Below are 17,916 nucleotides of genomic sequence, written 5' to 3' on the forward strand. Positions count from 1 at the left end.
ACACACACACATTTCCAACTTTATTTTTTTTTCCTTTTTCTTAGCGCTAACGCTAACGCTACACCTACGCGTCAACACACAAAGACACACACACACCGAGGAATTCATCTATCAGCGCTTAGCGTTGCCCTAAAGCGGGCGAGATGTGTAGCGGGCATTGATCAAACTGACTTGTTACATGAAGACGTTCAAAAAAATCTCCTCCACCCGGCACACACTTTGACGAGCGCACACCCAAGTGTACACGCACGCACGCACGGCGTCCACGCACACCCTCATTATTTCGCAGCGAATTACAAGAGATAACGCGAGCCGCCTCTTACGCAATGCGAGACAGCCGAGAGAATTTTTAGTGCGTACTCCCACATAAATAGCATTTGTGACATTTGTGCGCCTGGCCCCCATGAATAATTGAAGAGAAATTAACAACTACAGTAAGTCACGTGGTAAATGCAGCTATTGTGTTCAGTTTGTAGTATACAAGTTGGTGGAAGTAAAAGCGCCCTTTAGGGGGGTGTTTTATGACCATTTTTTGGTGAACTATGGCAGGAATGAGGCTTTGTATTGGAGACATTTGATAGTGTAATAGGGGTTAATGATGCTAATTAAATAGCTATGCTATTACAGTAATACCTTGATTATTGTGGTTAATGTAGACCAAACATGGCCGCGATAAATGAAAAAAATGTGAAGTAAGGTAACCCCTATTTAAAAAATAATAATAATAGTTTCAACGTTTTTTTCTGAACATACAAGAAAAAAATAATATAAACAAAAACAAACCGCGAAAGTTGAAGCTACGATATTTGAGGGATTACTGTACTTTTCATTGATATTTTATTTTCAAATGGATTACTATTTTTTATTTTGACGTTTTTACAATTTAATTCAATGAGAATTATTAGTTTTTTTTAGATGTACATGCATTTAAAAAAATCTGAAAAATTAATTAATTGGCTACCATGGACAGAGACAGATAGTCCAATCCAATTTGATTCAAATTGATGGACGCATATGACGATGCCAGCCTTCCAAGCTGAATTAGATTTGACATCTATGACTGTCACTAGGAATAAATGAGTTAAAGACTAAAAACTACAAAATAATTCAGAGGATATTACTTAATATATACATTTATATTTCCACTTTTCCCTGCAAAACAAATAGAAAATGGCAAAATGAATCTGACTGGATTATTTTCTACATAGTCCTACAACATTTGTGACAGTTTAGAGCAGTGTAACTCACTAGCACCACCTAGTGTTTAATATAAGTACTACCCAATGTAGGCTGAACTCTAACTCCTTGTGCGGGACATATTCAATAATATTTTTCACTTTATCTCCAAATGGCAACAAAGCATCTTCAATTGTTGACCTTTGCCTATTTTGAAGAAGAATGCTTTATTTTTTACTGGATAACGGACTGGTGTGTCCTTTGAGAATGAAAATCCACCATCTTGTATTTCAAGCTAACCCTCAAGAAGGCAGAATTGACTCCAAAACCTCCGCAAAAGTCAAGGAAATGCTCAAGTCCGTTATCTCGTGCGCTATTTAGCATATTCGGCCACCCACGTCAATGTTAATGCACTCCCACGTAAACATCTCGGTGCGAATAGGGCAAATAAATTCTATTCTTCATCTCCCACAAAGTGCTTTTTTTCTCCTCACCTTTTCCAGAGTTAGTTTGAGGCTTTGTCTTCTTGCCTTTTGCGTCTCCAGTGTGCTGGATCAGCTGAAATAAGATCCATCTTTCAGGGCCTTGCTTCACACATACTGATGTTGCCAGATCGTGTGACGGTGAGCCAGTCTGGGGCGTCCCTGGGGATCAGCCAAGATTGACAGATTTAGTGGGTTATCACAGTCGCAGGGTTTTACTCATTAGGTTGGTGTAAACAGCTCTTTACTGTTGCAACTCAACTTACAAAATGCCTCTACATACAAAAAAAAATCAGGTTACTAAAGGCCCAATAGGATAACATTGTGCCTGGATTAAAAGGAAATTCAAGATAAGAAAAGCAAAGACTGGAAAAGAACATTATTGCATGGCAACGTGCTCATAACATAACATAAATACATTTAAATGAACTTGGATTTTGATGCAGACACTCAAAAATAAGTTGAATCTAACCTTACATTAAACTTAATTCAAATTTTGTTGATCAAAATCTTGAATGCCTTGCACATTTTAGGAAAATAAAGAAAAGTCACTAATATCGATATACATATACTTATACTTATACATATACATATACATATACATATACATATACATATACATATACATATACATATACATATACATATACATATACATATACATATACATATACATATACATATACATATACATATACATATACTTATACATATACATATACATATACATATACATATACATATACTTATACATATACTTATACATATACTTATACATATACTTATACATATAAATATACATATAAATATACATATAAATATACATATACTTATACATATACTTATACATGTACATATACATGTACATATACATGTACATATACATGTACATATACTTATACATATACTTATACATACATATACATATACTTATACATATACTTATACATATACTTCTATATATACTTATACATATACTTATACATATACTTATACATATACTTATACATATACTTATACATATACATATACATATACATATACATATACATATACTTATACATAAACATATACATATACATATACATATACATATACATATACATATGCATATGCATATACATATATATAGCATCAATACTTTATCAACCAAAAAGTCATTTTTTTCCGAGTTGTTTACACGTGTGTATGTTTACTGAGCTGCCAAACGTTATTTTTGTCCTCCTTCACAAAGTTTGAAGGAATTTGGTAAGTAGAGGGAGCACTTTAGTGGATTATTTGTATTGCTTCTGGCTTTTAGCTCATTTGCTGACTGCCATTGACAGTGAGAGAAATTCAATCTATTTAAAGTGAGAAGGCTGCCATTGAGTCATCATGTTTCACTCTCAACTGAACAAGAATAATACGCCAGACCTTCGGATTCGTCAAGTAAAGACTTTTCGAACTGTCTCGGCACAGCGTGATCTCCATTTTATTCCACAAAGATAATAGTGGAAGCCTTGGAGTTCTCAAGTATGAACAAAATGTCCCCGTGGATTGTTTGAGCGTCCAAAACGTGTCTTTGTTGCAAATGTTATCACGATGTACCGCTCGGTAAACTCTTCAATCCATTGTTTTCCCAAGAAAAAGTACTAACTGTACCGGCATTTACTGTATATATATATGACGGATAAAATTAAATGTGCAATTGGGATGAAATAACATGAAATGGTGCGGGATGACCTTTTCAAACTTTAACGCTATTTTATTTCTAGCAACAACAAAAAAATGGAGAAGAGTGGGAGTGATTTTTGGTGTTTTTAACACTGCAGATGGGACAAGAATCCATCCCTGTGAAAGTGGGTGACTTTGACTTTAAAAAATGTGTTGTTTTTTTTAAATGTATTTACTTTTAAATATACGAGAGTTGGTCTATCCTGCCGCCATTAAATGGGCGACTGAAAAAAAAAAATCTATGAACGCGGAGCCGGACTTGAGACGTCTGAAAGAGGCGCTCCATCCAAATTGAATTAGGATTTTAGAAGGCTCCACGGTAGAGTTGCAACGAGACGAATAATTGGACGGGTTTTAAAATGCAGTTATTGCATATGGCGACAGGCTTCGTTACTGGTCTAACACGATGGATGATAGATTTCAGCTTGACTTATTCAATAAGGGAAAGCACATATTAATGAATATATATACGTAAAGACCAACCATATGTATACATATGTATGTAAGTGTATATATATAAATATACACATATATAAATACATATACATACAAAAATATACATATACCTACATATACATACATATATACATGTACACAGAAATATACATACATTTACATACATATAGATACATATACATACATATACCTACATACATATACATATGTATATATGTATGTATGTATATATGTGTACATATACATATATATATACATACATACATACACATGTACATATACATACAAGTACATTTATATGCATATACCTACAAGTACATTTATATACATATAAATACACATGTACATATACATATATACATATACATACAAGTACATTTATATGCATATACCTACAAGTACATTTATATACATATAAATACACATGTACATGCCGTGACACACACAGAAAAGAGAAGTGCCTTTTCATCTCCGGGCGACCCATTCTGGCCATCTTAAAGTGGCCATATCATAGTAAATGTATACATATATGTGTACATATATATGTATATATGTATATATATATATATATATATATATATATATATATATATATATATATATATATATATATATATATATATATATATATATATATATATATATATATATATATATATATATATATATATATATATATATATATATATATATATATATATATATATATACATATACAAACACATGTACATATATATACATATATATGTACACATATGTACACATAGCTACATATGTATACATTTACTATGATATGGCCAGAATGTGTCGCCCGGAGATGAAAAGGCACTTCTCTTTTCTGTGTGTGTCACGGCAACCAAATCGGGTGAGCAAAGAGGAATGCGACCGCTGTGAAAAAGACACAAGAAAGGCAAGATATGAGCGCGAGAGAGAGAAAGAGAGAGAAAGAGAGAGAAAGAGAGTGAGAGAGATAGATGGGCCGACCCAGAGTGAGACAGCGTTATCGGCCTCCATCGATCTGGCCGGCGGATGGCAAATGGGGGGTGTAATGGCGGGTAATGATATGAGCCTGCAGAGGGAGCACGGGCGCCTATGTGAATACACTGTGTGCGTGGGTGCGTGCGGGGGTGTCGCAGCAGTCACTGGCCACACAGCTCGCTCGCCTCACACTTTCATTAACACACTCAATTAATCGCACTTCACAAAAGACGCCCACCGACACCAAGGTTGATAGACAAATCAAAAACCAGGGTGTGTGAGGTCCCTTTAAACCAAAGGTCAAAGGTCAAAGTCAGTTTCCTTTGTGGGCCAATGAGATCTTTCAATGCGACGACGTCAGGCCATCCATTGACGAAATCCTGGAAACGGCAGAGCGCCCACGCGCTCGCATACATTTCGCCGCACACCCTTGGCAGACCCGCCGACTCTTAAACCGTTTCCACGGCAACCTGGAGTGTCCGCCGACAATAATGTATTCTGTTACGGCGAGGGAGGATTTGCATCAACGTGCTTTCGGCTTTCTTCTCATCCGATGTTTCTGAGGGTGTCCGAATTGACTCGGGGAAAATTGACCGTCGAAAAAGGAAGAGAGAGAAAATTCCTCTGATATACGAGAGAGTTACTCGAGAGAGTGATGTCGGAGAGGAGCGGAAAGTACCCCGACATGAAAAAATATCATCAGAAGGGATTTTTGATGCCACTTTACCGGACTGGTCGCCGGTTATTACTATGGAAACGGAATCCAGAGAGCAATTCTAAAAAATTTAAGCCCACCTGACATCTCTCGGATATTATATAGACATTGTACAGTATTATCTGCAGTACAATATACTTGCAAAACTGCCAAACAGCAACACCCGCGTAATATCCATCGGACTATTTTGGGTAGCAAAGTACACATTGGAATGCTTGCCAAAGAATTGAAAGAAAAACATTAAAAAATGTTTTTTTGGGCAATTTGGACTGTTAGCCTGTTAGCTTAGCATGCATGTTTTGGTGCTGTCGGAGGAAATTGTAGTACCCAAAGAAAATCCACAGACGCACAGGGAGAACATGCAAATTCCACACACAGGGGGATTGAGCTGGGTTTGAGCCCAGAACCCCAGAACCGTCAGGCCAACATACTAACCACTTAACCACCGAGCCACTATTTAAGAAATAAATGGACATAATTGTACTTTTACATCCATTTTGATTACTAAACCCCAAAAAATTACATGCAAATTCCACACAGGAGGACCGACCTGGGTTTGAGCCCAGAACCCCAGAACCGTCAGGCCGACATACTAACCACTTAACCAGCGAGCCATTATGTCAGAAATAAATGGATATAAATGTACTTTTACATCCATTTTGATTACTAAACCCCCAAAGAATATATGCAAATTCCACACAGGAGGACTAACCTGGGTTTGAGCCCAGAACCCCAGAACCGTCAGGCCGACATACTAACCACTTAACCAGCGAGCCATTATGTCAGAAATAAATGGATATAAATGTACTTTTACATCCATTTTGATTACTAAACCCCCAAAGAATATATGCAAATTCCACACAGGAGGACTAACCTGGGTTTGAGCCCAGAACCCCAGAACCGTCAGGCCATAATACGAACCACTTAACCACCGGTTTGCGGTTTCAAAAATAAATGGATAGAAATGTACTTTCACATCCATTTTGATTCCTAGCACTAAAAAAATGAAGAAAAATCCAAATCATCCACTGATACGAACCGAAAAATATGTCAAACGTGTCCCTCGACATTGCCGCAAACAATTTTTGCACGTTTTTCAACTTCATTCGTAACAATTCAAAAATGCCTAAAAGTCTGCGTTGGAGGAAAATGCAACAAGCACCCTTATTTCTTCCAAACATCTCAACTTTGTAGGAGTAAAACTCAAAAAAAGCGTAGGCAAAAAAAGCCCAACTGTTGTGGCCGAACAGGCAAGCGAGGAAAATAAATGAGAAGGAAAGACTGGTTAATGAGCAACGCTATTTTTACCGCTTTGAGGTCCCCCGCGCACATAAGCGCAAGCAAGGCTATGGACAAAAACAAATTAAGACACGTCCACAAGCCTCCCAAAGACATTAAAAACATATTAGCGCAACTAGCACGCCAAGCCCCGCCTTTTTCCAAACGTGCCGCGCCCCCGTGTATGTGTGCGGGCGAAAATGGCGATGGCCATGTTCGCGTTGGTCCGCCACGCGCCGCGTTTGCCGTGACAGACGTGCCTTATGGCTCATAATAGACAAACAACATAATGGCACTATGCTTTTTTTTTTTTGCAAGGCCGGATGACTCAAAGGCGTATAATGATTAATTCCCTTTCAGATTAGCGCCTGGAATACAAATCAACGACAAAGTGGTGATAAATGCGCTTTGTGGAAAGTTTTAGAAGTAATACAGATGTCAATTTTTTATCTGCTGCGGGTGTTATTCATTTTTTTTTTTTGATAAAAGTTTGCAAAGATTAATTAGGGTTGGGATAGAACGGAATGGAGATGCCCATTTAGAAGGGTTTGTGTGGGTGGGTGTGTGGATATGTTTACTTTAGGATGTGTTGACAATCAGGATCTTTTGGCGAAAAGTTTGCTCGTTTGATGGTAAACTGATTAAAAGTCAGTTTAAGATGAAGGGATGGGATTTAAATAGCATGTTATGATGGATGGCCAATGTTTTTGGAGTGGGAAGGGATGGTAGGGGTTTATTGGAGTTGATTATGTTGAGTTTTGGGTCACTTTTTTCTATTTTTGGGGGTGTTCCCATTGGAATATTTATATATATTTATATTGTGTTGTAAGTATTGACAGCAATTGAAGTCCAATTGCAGTTTATTAGGAAATTTACAAAATTAGAATAGAAAATGTGATTTGAATTGAATTTTGGGTCACTTTTTGTATTTTTGGGACATTCCCATTGGAATATTTTTTATTGAATGATGGGAACTTTACAAAATTAGAATAGAAAGGGATTTAGGGAGGAAATCTGGTTGAATTTGGGGTATTTTGGGTCATTTTGGGTACTTTTGGGGGTGCTAGCATTGCACTTAATGTTGTTTTTTTTTGTCTTTATTTTTGATTTAAGTTGTTTTGGTAAAAAAATATTGAGTTTTTTTGGGTAGGTTTGAGTTATACATTAATACGATTAAAGCCTAACCTAGAGGACCAATCCACTTTGACCAATTTTGGCCCCGCCCCCACTGATATTGCATTGGAAGTCCATCCAACCATCTAAAACAAAGTAAATAAACCCAGTACTTCCCCTGAAAACGTCAATAACTTGATTTAGTTTTTGTTTATTTCTTTCTGATCTGGGACATTTTTTTTAGTCAAGTACATTGGGAAAGATGATCTTGCGTGCAAACAAGAATTTAAACTGGGACTTTTATTACAAGGGCGCAAAGGTGCAAAGGCTCAAAGGCTCAAAGGCGCAAAGGCGCGACAACACGCAAAAAAGCAAGTAGGAATTGCTTTCATTCCACCTGCTGCCTTTGAAAGTGAGAATGGGAAGCGACATCCTACACACACACACACACTTAAATACACACACTTAAATACACACACACACACACTTAGATACACACTCTCAGTTCCGGTGCCTGCCTGCTGCTTCGCCGGGTAGGTGGGGGCATTGAGGTTGCGGACTGCAATATTAAACCATCAATCACCCCACCCCCAAATTAGGCATTTTACATCACAGACTCACAGTTAGCTCCCTTACCTCCCCCCCTCGTCTCCCCTTCGTCTCCCCCTCGTCTCCCGCAGGTGGGGTCCGAGCCCGGGGAGAAGAGATTACATCACATAAAGCAATGATGGCGGCTCCAGAGCCACCGATGCATTACGGCGACGTCACGTGTCGCCGGGCGGAATGCTAATACATCACAATGAATGATATAGTTGTTTGATTTTTCTTGGAGAGATAGAAAGTTTGCATATGTTCCATTTTTTTAATTAGCTTGAATAGCAATAGGTAATGGCAGAAATTTGAGATTTCCCGTTTTTTGCTCAGAATCGGGGAAAAAAATATCAGTTTTTAAAATGTAAATAGCTATTTTTAACTATATATTAGTGGTTAGCATAGTCGCCTCGCAGTTCTGAGATGTAGGGTTTTCCTCGGACTCACATGGGTTTTCTGTGGGTATCAAAACATCCATGCTAAGCTAATTATACGCTAAATTGTCCCTATGAACTGTTGTCCCTCCCTTTCTGCCTTGTGATTGGCTGGCAATCGATTCAGGATGTCACACACCTGCTGCTAACGGTTGACCGAGGTAGGCTCCGGCACCCCCTCTATTCAAGACCCTCGTGAGGATCAGCAGTACATAAAACAAATGTATATAAACACAAATAATTTACATTTAAAACAGATTGGATTTCTATTATATATATATATATATATATATATATATATATATATATATATATATATATATATATATATATATATATATATATATATATATATATATATATAATAGAAATCCAATCTGTTTTAAATGTAAATTATGTATATAAATACCATATTTTCCCGAATATATGGCGCAATGCATTTAAAGGCGCAACCTCAACGAATGACACATTTTAATATTTTTTGCATATATAAAGCACAGTGGATTATAAGGCGCCCTGTCTATTTTGGAGAAAATTTAAGACTTGTAAGTGTGCGTTATAGTCGGTATTTGAAAAAAAACAGACCTGTGATTGACGTAATGGGACGAGCGTCATGGCAGCGTGTACCAATTCCTAGAAACAAAAAGTGCCAATGTCATAAGGATGCTCAAGTTTGCCCATGTTTTTGATTCTAAGAACACCCGCGGAATCAAAAGAGCCGGGTGGCCCATTAAGCGGCCAGCCAACCAATGACGGAGAGGCCCTGGCCGGGGGCTTTTGAGCAGAGGGGAAGGACGGATGGGGGGGGGGGGGGGGGGGGGATACGGGTGGTGGGAATGGAGGTTAAATGAAGCGTGGGTGCGCATTTATCCCAATTAGCCACTGCGGGGGTCTGGCTCGGAATGGGAGATCTTGTCCGGCCCCATTAACAATGTTTATGGAGACCCCGATGACTAACTGGGGGGGAGGAAGCATGCAAAAAAAAAAAAAACATGGCCGTTTGCCTCTTTTTCGGACTTTCATCATCGCAGCTGTCGTCGAAAAACCAGCCTTTGAATGAATTAAACTTACAGTAATGAGGTCATTTATTTACGTTCCTCATTGCACAAGTCACATGACAATTCCCTTTTGAGCCTTTTGACAGTTTTGAGGTGAAACATCTGGCGGAGCACGAATCCGCCGATAAAGCCTCACGCTTTCAAAGTCCAATCGGAGAAGCCGAGGTCGATCGATCACGCCGTTATCCGCGGAAGAGGAATATTACCTGGTGCCGGTCGGGACGGCCCCGCCGGGCACGCGGCCACGCGGGAACCGTGGGCTGATTAATGACCAGCCGGGCCCGGTGTTTAATGCCTTTAATATGGGCCGCCGCCGACGACGAGGGCCAGACACGCCCATTTCGCTGACGGATGGAGCGCCGCTTTTCTTCCTTGGCGTCCTCTCAAAGTTACTGTGAAAATAGATGACCACATGGTTCAAAATCTGACTTTTAACACATGTATACACATGTACACACATGTATACACATGTACACACATGTATACACATGTACACCCATGTATACACATGTACACCCATGTATACACATGTACACCCATGTATACACATGTACACCCATGTATACACATGTACACCCATGTATACACATGTACACCCATGTACACCCATGTACACACATGTACACCCATGTACACACAGGTACACACAGGTACACACATGTACACACAGGTACACACAGGTACACACAGGTACACACAGGTACACACAGGTACACACAGGTACACACATGTACACACATGTACACACATGTACACACATGTACACACATGTACACACATGTACACACATGTACACACATGTACACACATGTACACACATGTACACACATGTACACACAGGTACAAACATGTATACACATGTATACACATGTATACAAATGTATACACATGTATACACATGTATATACATATACATGTATATACATATATATATATATATATATACATATATATATATATATATATATATATATATATATATATATATATATATATATATATATATATATATATATATATATATATATATATATATATATATATATATATATATATATATATATATATATACACACATATATACATATATATATACATATATATATATACATAAAGACTATTATCGACAAAGAAGGGGGATCGTTGATTCGAGTTTTTGCCAAATTCACCACAAAAATTAGCCTCAGTGTGTACAAGTATGTGGAGTAATGTGCACGTTGAGGGGTTTAAGTCAGGGGATGCCCTTATTGATAGCATGAATTGCTTTTTAATATACTAGATTTCATTTGGATGCTAAGTTTTTGGGAGGGGCTTTTAAGGCACTATTTAACAGTACTGCAATCTTCTTTGCTTTGCACACTATAAATGGTTGTCTTCTGGTGACCTTTCATTGACATCATGAGACATTTTGGTTGTCTTGGGTGACTTTTTACCTTCTTTGCACTGACTCATGACAGAGTTATTATTATTATCGCAAGTCCTCCGCCCCGCTTTGCCAAAACTCTCCTCCTCTTCGTCCTCGGCTTTTTGGATTTTTCTCTCGGTGTGGATCCGCCTCGCTCTCCTCCACCCACCTGCTAATTTTCACTTCTCCACCAGCCGTTTTTCCTCCCTGGCGCTCGTACTCGCACCGCTCCTTCGTTCTCTTTTCATGTAGCACCTCCTCTGCAATGTTCTCATTTAATCACCCCCTCAAGAAATGGATTCACCTCTGAACGAGTGAGGGCCTTTCGCGCGATTTTGCGCTAACGTTTACCCGGCCAATTCCCGCGCCGGCGGGGAGGGGGCGCCAAGTCCGGCCCCGAAAAAAAAAAACGCACATTCGCGCCAAGAAGTCGAAAGTGAGACGCCGAAAAAGGAATTGTGGCGGGTAAATGTGTTAGACGGGGGTGACATTTTAATGCAAGCTGTAAAACAAAGAAACTGAGAATTTGGGTGAAATAGTAGGCTAACTTTTTGAAGTACTTTAAAAGTTTTTGGTTGCATGAAGTCATTGTTAAAAGGGAGCATAACATAATTGTCATGTTTCTTTTTAAAAGTAGTCCAATTTTTGAACACTTTTTGTATAGAATGTGTATTTTAAAATGAGTTCCCTCCACTGATTTTGATTTGGGTTTGGATATACATGTTTTTTAGCGTACTGAATTTAAAACCAGCCATTTTGCAGCGTTATTTTTTTGATATCATGCTGAATATTTTTTTAAATAACAAAAATGAGGTGATTAGCCAATTTAAGAAGCCTTTTTGTGCATAAATTTATGTCAAATTTGCATTCCATGTTGGGTCAAATTCCTTATTTTGTGTATTTCTGGAAAAATAATTAAATTTCCCATAAGAAATAAATAATAAATAATTGGTATTTCATTTTTTTTCCTTTTATTATGAAAAAAAATAATTGATTCAATATTTTTTGTCATTTTAAATATATTTAAAAAAAACTAGCTTGCTAACTTGCTATTTAAATCTCCATTAGCTGAAATTCTAAAATTCACAAAATGTTCATAAATCTTCATAATTGATAAAATCAACTAAACTATACATAAATAATGTATATAAAACCGAGCTCAAAAGTAACATACAATACAATGAAAAACCTCTTTGCTAGGAGTCTAATTTCTTAAAAAGCCCATTATTTCCCCTCTATTTCGTTTTAATAACGCTATAATACTTTCCATAAGTGGCTAATCTCCGCCTCCCAGCAACCCCCCCGAACGTAACGTAACATGACGACGACGCCGCAATGTAAAGAACATTTTCCCCAAAGCTTCCCCGAGCGATACGGACATCATAGCAATAATGACTGTCAGGGCTTAGAATGAAGGTGTTTCTTTCAGAACAAGAGGGCGAGCGAGTAGGCACAAGTGTAGTAATTATGCGGGCGTAATGGAGTCGCTGCCTAGCGAGAGCCTAATGAGCTTCCCCAAGTCCACCATTGAGAATTGATTCAAGAGTAGAAAAAATAAAAAAATACACACATATAAACGCACACACATGAGTCCAAGGCCAATAGAGGTGAGCTTAGCTTCATTGTTGTGCTTTCCACTGACAGAGCGCTAACACACAGCACAGATATTACTACCCCAGAGCTTGGAATATCATAATCATAATAGTGCCCGAACATCTTTTAAGCCGTCTGCTTTTATTGTACAATACATTGAACTCTTACTTGTCTGGAGGAAAGAATCTAATCACATGTTAGGAACATGCATAGGTCGCTCAGTTCATCTAAAAGAGGGTGAAGTTAGCTGGGATAGGCTCCAGCACCCCCGCGAGCCTAGTGAGGAGTAAAAAAATGAATGAATGAATGATCAATAGGCTGTAATGTCATTTTCTATCAAAATTTTACATCTACCTGAGCTTCCTAACCCTTAATTGGACAAGTAATTCATTTATAATCCTAGAAAAACGTTATTTATGGATGGGTGTGTGTGTATGTTAAGCTTCTCTCGCTATGTTTGTCCAAACCGTGCAACATAGAAAGTTGAAGCTAGGCCCCATTTGCTAGTTTTCCATGTAGCTTATCATTAGAAGGCTCGCAAGGGGGGTGCTGGAGCCTATCTCGGGCAACTAGAGGCAATAAACAAGACACAACTTGATTTTTTTGCCTGCCGAGTACAATGATAGGAACAAACATTGACTTTGACACTTATTACTTCATAATTGAGAATGTTTGGGGGTGCTGGAGGTAACTAGAGTACCCGGAGAAAAGCCACATAGCCACGGTTGAGAATATGCAAACTTGTTGCTCACAGATTAGTTTCGTCTTTACTATTTTTAAGTTTTTTAAGGATCGGGAACACCACCACTGTCTTTTTACACTTCATCCACCCCCAAAAAACGGTGAGCCAGATGCTTTCAGCCTCAATTTTCATGCACAGTTCACTCTTGCCGTGCTCTTTCAGCTTTTAGCACATTTCTCTTCATTACGCTCAGTTCCGGCCAGCTAAATTCCGTAACAATTTAGGTAAGGAAAACGAGAAAGTGGGATGATGCTCTTAAATTACACTGCTAGCGCCGTCGTACTTGTTTTCCAATGGCAAAAACTCGATAAAAGCGTTTTATCAAAATAGCTGGAGGCGCTGGGAAAAGAAAAAGAAAAGCCTTTAATAGTTTTTGGGCAACTAAGGATTAAAAGTTAATCCTCGATGACATGTTTTTGGGAGTAAGTGTAAAGCTTAGGAAGCATTTCAATGGCTTTATCGCAGCTTTTCTACACGAATTGTATCCACTTGACTTCTTGCACGCCGATTTAAGAACATTTGGACTTTTAAGAGCCTTTCTTTATTATCATTTCATTGGTCCATTACAATATTGCTCGCCGAGAACAATTGTTCAGAAAAAAGATGTTAATAGCAATAAAATAAAGATTGTACTGTACTTTGTTTTCATAATATTCACATTCAAGGCTGCGTTCTTCTTCTACGCAGCTTCCATTCAGACAATAGTCTTATTATAAAAGATAATTTAATAAAAGTAATGAAGACGTCCCCTTATTGGTCGCTTCTTCTTTCTTGATATAAACAATGGTAGATGTTTTCACCAAAAAATAGCGAGAAATGGCAGCATAAGTTTAACTTCCATGCATTTGCTCCTCCTCTTTCTCATTTGTAGAAGATTGACTAGCGTGGGGAAACACTGCCCCCAGTGGTCAGTGAAATACTTGCTTTTTTTACCCCCAATTCTTGATGGTATTATTGCGCATCCGCAAAGTGGCCAGGTACATTATTATATTCTGAAATGGAGATTTACATTTTTGTTTTGTTTTGTTTATCAGTCAAAACGCAACATGACCTTCCACATGCTAATGCTAATGCTAATAGAATTGCAGAATTCTGCCAAACATGGCCAAAAATTGAAAGCTACTTATTGTTTATCAATGTTACAAAACTCTTCCAATGTAGTACAATACATACATTTTATTTATTAAGATATAATTGCAGTACTTTGTATCACTTAAAAAAACAAAAAAATGCTAAAAACTTCTTCACATGATTCCAAACCACTAAAAAATGTCCTGAAACCCCAATTTTGATCAAACTAACTAAATTATTTTGTCCATACCTCCCTACATTTACAATAAATGTCCAATCCAACTTGTCTAGATTACCCGATTTAACCAAAACTAGGAAGATCGGCATCAAATAATCCAATTTCACCCAAAAACACCATGAATATCAATGACCACCAATACCTCCCATCCTCAAAAATAACAAAAAAACCCCGTTTTTTTCCCATCAACTCCGACAGTAACCTAAAACGGGGTTAAACCCAAGAAGCGGGCGGGGCGAATGTTTTCCCAAGTTCAAATCCGGGTTAATACCAGCGCATAAAAGAAATGACAACTGTGGCTCAAGTGCAATGGAGTGCACTGTTATTATTTTGCTTAGCTGAAGAAGTGTGGGAGCACTGGAGGATGGCGCCTATCACAGCCCAGCCGCCGAGGGAGGCGTGTTGCTATAGAAGCCAGGCCAGCTTCATTTTTATACATTTTTATATATTTTTATTTTTTTTTCATAGAAAGGGACATCACACACCTCCACATAATAAAAGTGTTGGCTTAACGTGGCCCCGAGGGGCCGACTAACTGGAGAATAACATTGACAGGGAAGCCGTAAGTAACCTTATCTCCTCATACACCATTCAATTGGTTGCTCTTTTTTGCAGGTGTGGGTTGTACACTTTTTTATTTTTGTGAATTGAATAATTCATCCCCCCGTTTGATTTCATTCGGTATTAAAATAACCAGGTTTTTCCATTGGGCTCAATAAAAATCTTTTGTTGTTTTTTCAGAGAGCCATAAAGTGTTTTTTTTACTGAAAATATTATTGAATAGGGTTTGCATAATAAGCTTGAGTTGAGCGTATTCATTAAATTCAATGTCATAATGAGCGATGGTCAGGTGGGTCGTGTAATGTAATGTTTGGGGGAGAAAATTGAATAGAATGAGATTAAAATTGAATATAATGAGATTAAAATTGAATATAATGAGATTAAAACTGAATATTATGAGATTAAAATGTATTATAATGAGATTAAAATTGAATATTACAAGATTAAAATGTAAAATAATGAGATTAAAATGGAATATTGTGAGATTAGAATTGAATATAATGAGATTAAAATTGAATATGAGATTAAAATTGAATACAATAAGATTAAAATGGAATGTAATGAGATTAAAATTGAATATGAGATTAAAATGGAAAACAATGAGATAAAAATTGAATATAATGAGATTAAAATTGAATACAATGAGATTAAAATTGAATATAATGGGTTTAAAATTGAACTATAATAAGATTACAATACAAACATGATGGATGTTATGTTATAGATTATAAAGTATATATTAAAGGATTCATTTGGTGTCTTATTTTTCTCTAACATGAAGCAGGAATTGAAAACAGGGAGCTGTCCTATTTTTCTTTTTTGCACCTTGCTTCTTCGCCAGTGGCAACCAACGGACTGTTAAATAATCAAAGAGGTGGATGTGCACAATGGCTTGTGTGGATGTTGGAGCTTGTCTCCTCCGTGTGGCTGAGGAGCCAAGGCCAAACATTCACAATAGCGCCCATGATTAAAAGCCGGGGAGTCGGCCGACTCTGGCCGTTCGGGGGCTCGCAAAGTCCAACGTCTGTCCGTCACGGCTAAGAATACCAAAACGTTACGATACAAGGACTTGTTAAAGCAGGAAATAAAATAAAAAATACGGTTCTTGATCCTGGGTTCAAATCCAGGCCAATAAACATAAATTGAATTTGCATGGTCGCCGAGAATCATCAACCCTAACCCTAACCATTTTCTATTTAAACACACCCTAACCCCAACCTTCATTCCTCAAATCCTCAAATCCTCATTCCTTAATCCTTAACCCTCAATCCCTCAAATCCTCATTCCTCAACCTCAATCCTGAATAGACAACCCGAATCCTCAACCCTCAATCCCTCAAATCCTCAAACCCTCATTCCCCAAATCCTCAATCCCTCAAATCATCAATCCCTCAAATCCTCTATCCCCCAAATCATCAATCCCTCAAATCTTCAATCCCTCAAATCCTCAATCCCTCAAATCATCAATCCCTCAAATCCTTAATCCCTCAAATCCTCAATCTCTCAAATCCTTAATCCCTCAAATCATCAATGCCTCAAATCATCAATGCCTCAAATCATCAATTCCTCAAATCCCCAATCACTCAAATCCTCAATCACTCAAATCCTCAATCCTCAAATCCTCAATCACTCAAATCCTCAATCACTCAAATCCTCAATCCCTCAAATCCTCTTTCCCTCAAATCCTCAACCCCTCAAATCTTCAACCCCTCAAATCCTAAATCATCAACCCTCAACCCTCAAATCCTCATTCCTATATCCTCAATCTCAAATCTCAAATCTCCAATGATTGTTTCATCCTCCAAAACTGGGCAGCGGGCCACAGTTTAGAAACCCCCCCGTGTGATTTGGTCCCTCTGCAGCCTGAGTCGAGGTGACACGCATCCATTATTGATGATTGGCCGGCGCCAGTACAATACATCACCTGTGCCCTTAACATGGCTAATTACACTTTTATGGGCGATAAGTAAGCGGGACAAATGAACTGTCTGAACCTGCGTTGCGTCATACTAATTACCAGAGGAAGACAGATGCTAATTACTTTTATTACCATCCATATGTTGGACTTGAATCTAGCGCGCAACTGCAAATTCCGCGCTTTGTCATCCTAATCTGATCAAAGTGCAATATAGGATTACAAAAGGTCATTTATTTCAACGGAGAACCAGTCGGATCCAGATATAGAGACGTATAAAAGACGGCAGTTCTTGGACGAGACCTACGGATCTTTGGCCAAGTCACTTCCTGGTGTCACGAGAAGCCAATGACGGATGACTGGGAGACTGTCTGCGGGGGTGAAAGAGGTCAACGCTA

The 17,916-nt window shown here is 38.0% G+C and overlaps 1 protein-coding gene across 1 annotated transcript; it reads right to left on the bottom strand.

Annotated features, from left to right (window-relative positions):
• Positions 1–4,613: 4,613 nt before the first annotated feature.
• Positions 4,614–11,647, bottom strand: LOC144208555 (uncharacterized). Its single transcript, XM_077734474.1, has 5 exons — positions 11,620–11,647; positions 11,428–11,568; positions 10,201–10,376; positions 9,522–9,569; positions 4,614–4,715 (listed from the first exon to the last, which is right to left on the bottom strand). Exons 1-5 carry the CDS (start codon positions 11,645–11,647, stop codon positions 4,614–4,616), a joined length of 495 nt encoding a protein of 164 aa, XP_077590600.1.
• Between the last annotated feature and the right edge of the window lie 6,269 nt (positions 11,648–17,916).

This window comes from Stigmatopora nigra, chromosome 15 (assembly GCF_051989575.1).
Source record: "Stigmatopora nigra isolate UIUO_SnigA chromosome 15, RoL_Snig_1.1, whole genome shotgun sequence".
NCBI classification, from domain to species: domain Eukaryota; kingdom Metazoa; phylum Chordata; class Actinopteri; order Syngnathiformes; family Syngnathidae; genus Stigmatopora; species Stigmatopora nigra.

Excerpts from the sequence above, each read along its gene's own strand:
- LOC144208555 (XM_077734474.1), bottom strand. The coding sequence starts at position 11,647 with ATGAAAAGAGAACGAAGGAGCGGTGCGA. Across the intron at positions 10,377-11,427 it reads CATGAGTCAGTGCAAAGAAG|AGGACGCCAAGGAAGAAAAG; the intron begins GTAAAAAGTCAC and ends AGTAACTTTGAG. Across the intron at positions 9,570-10,200 it reads GCCGTCCCGACCGGCACCAG|GAATTGGTACACGCTGCCAT; the intron begins GTAATATTCCTC and ends TTTTGTTTCTAG.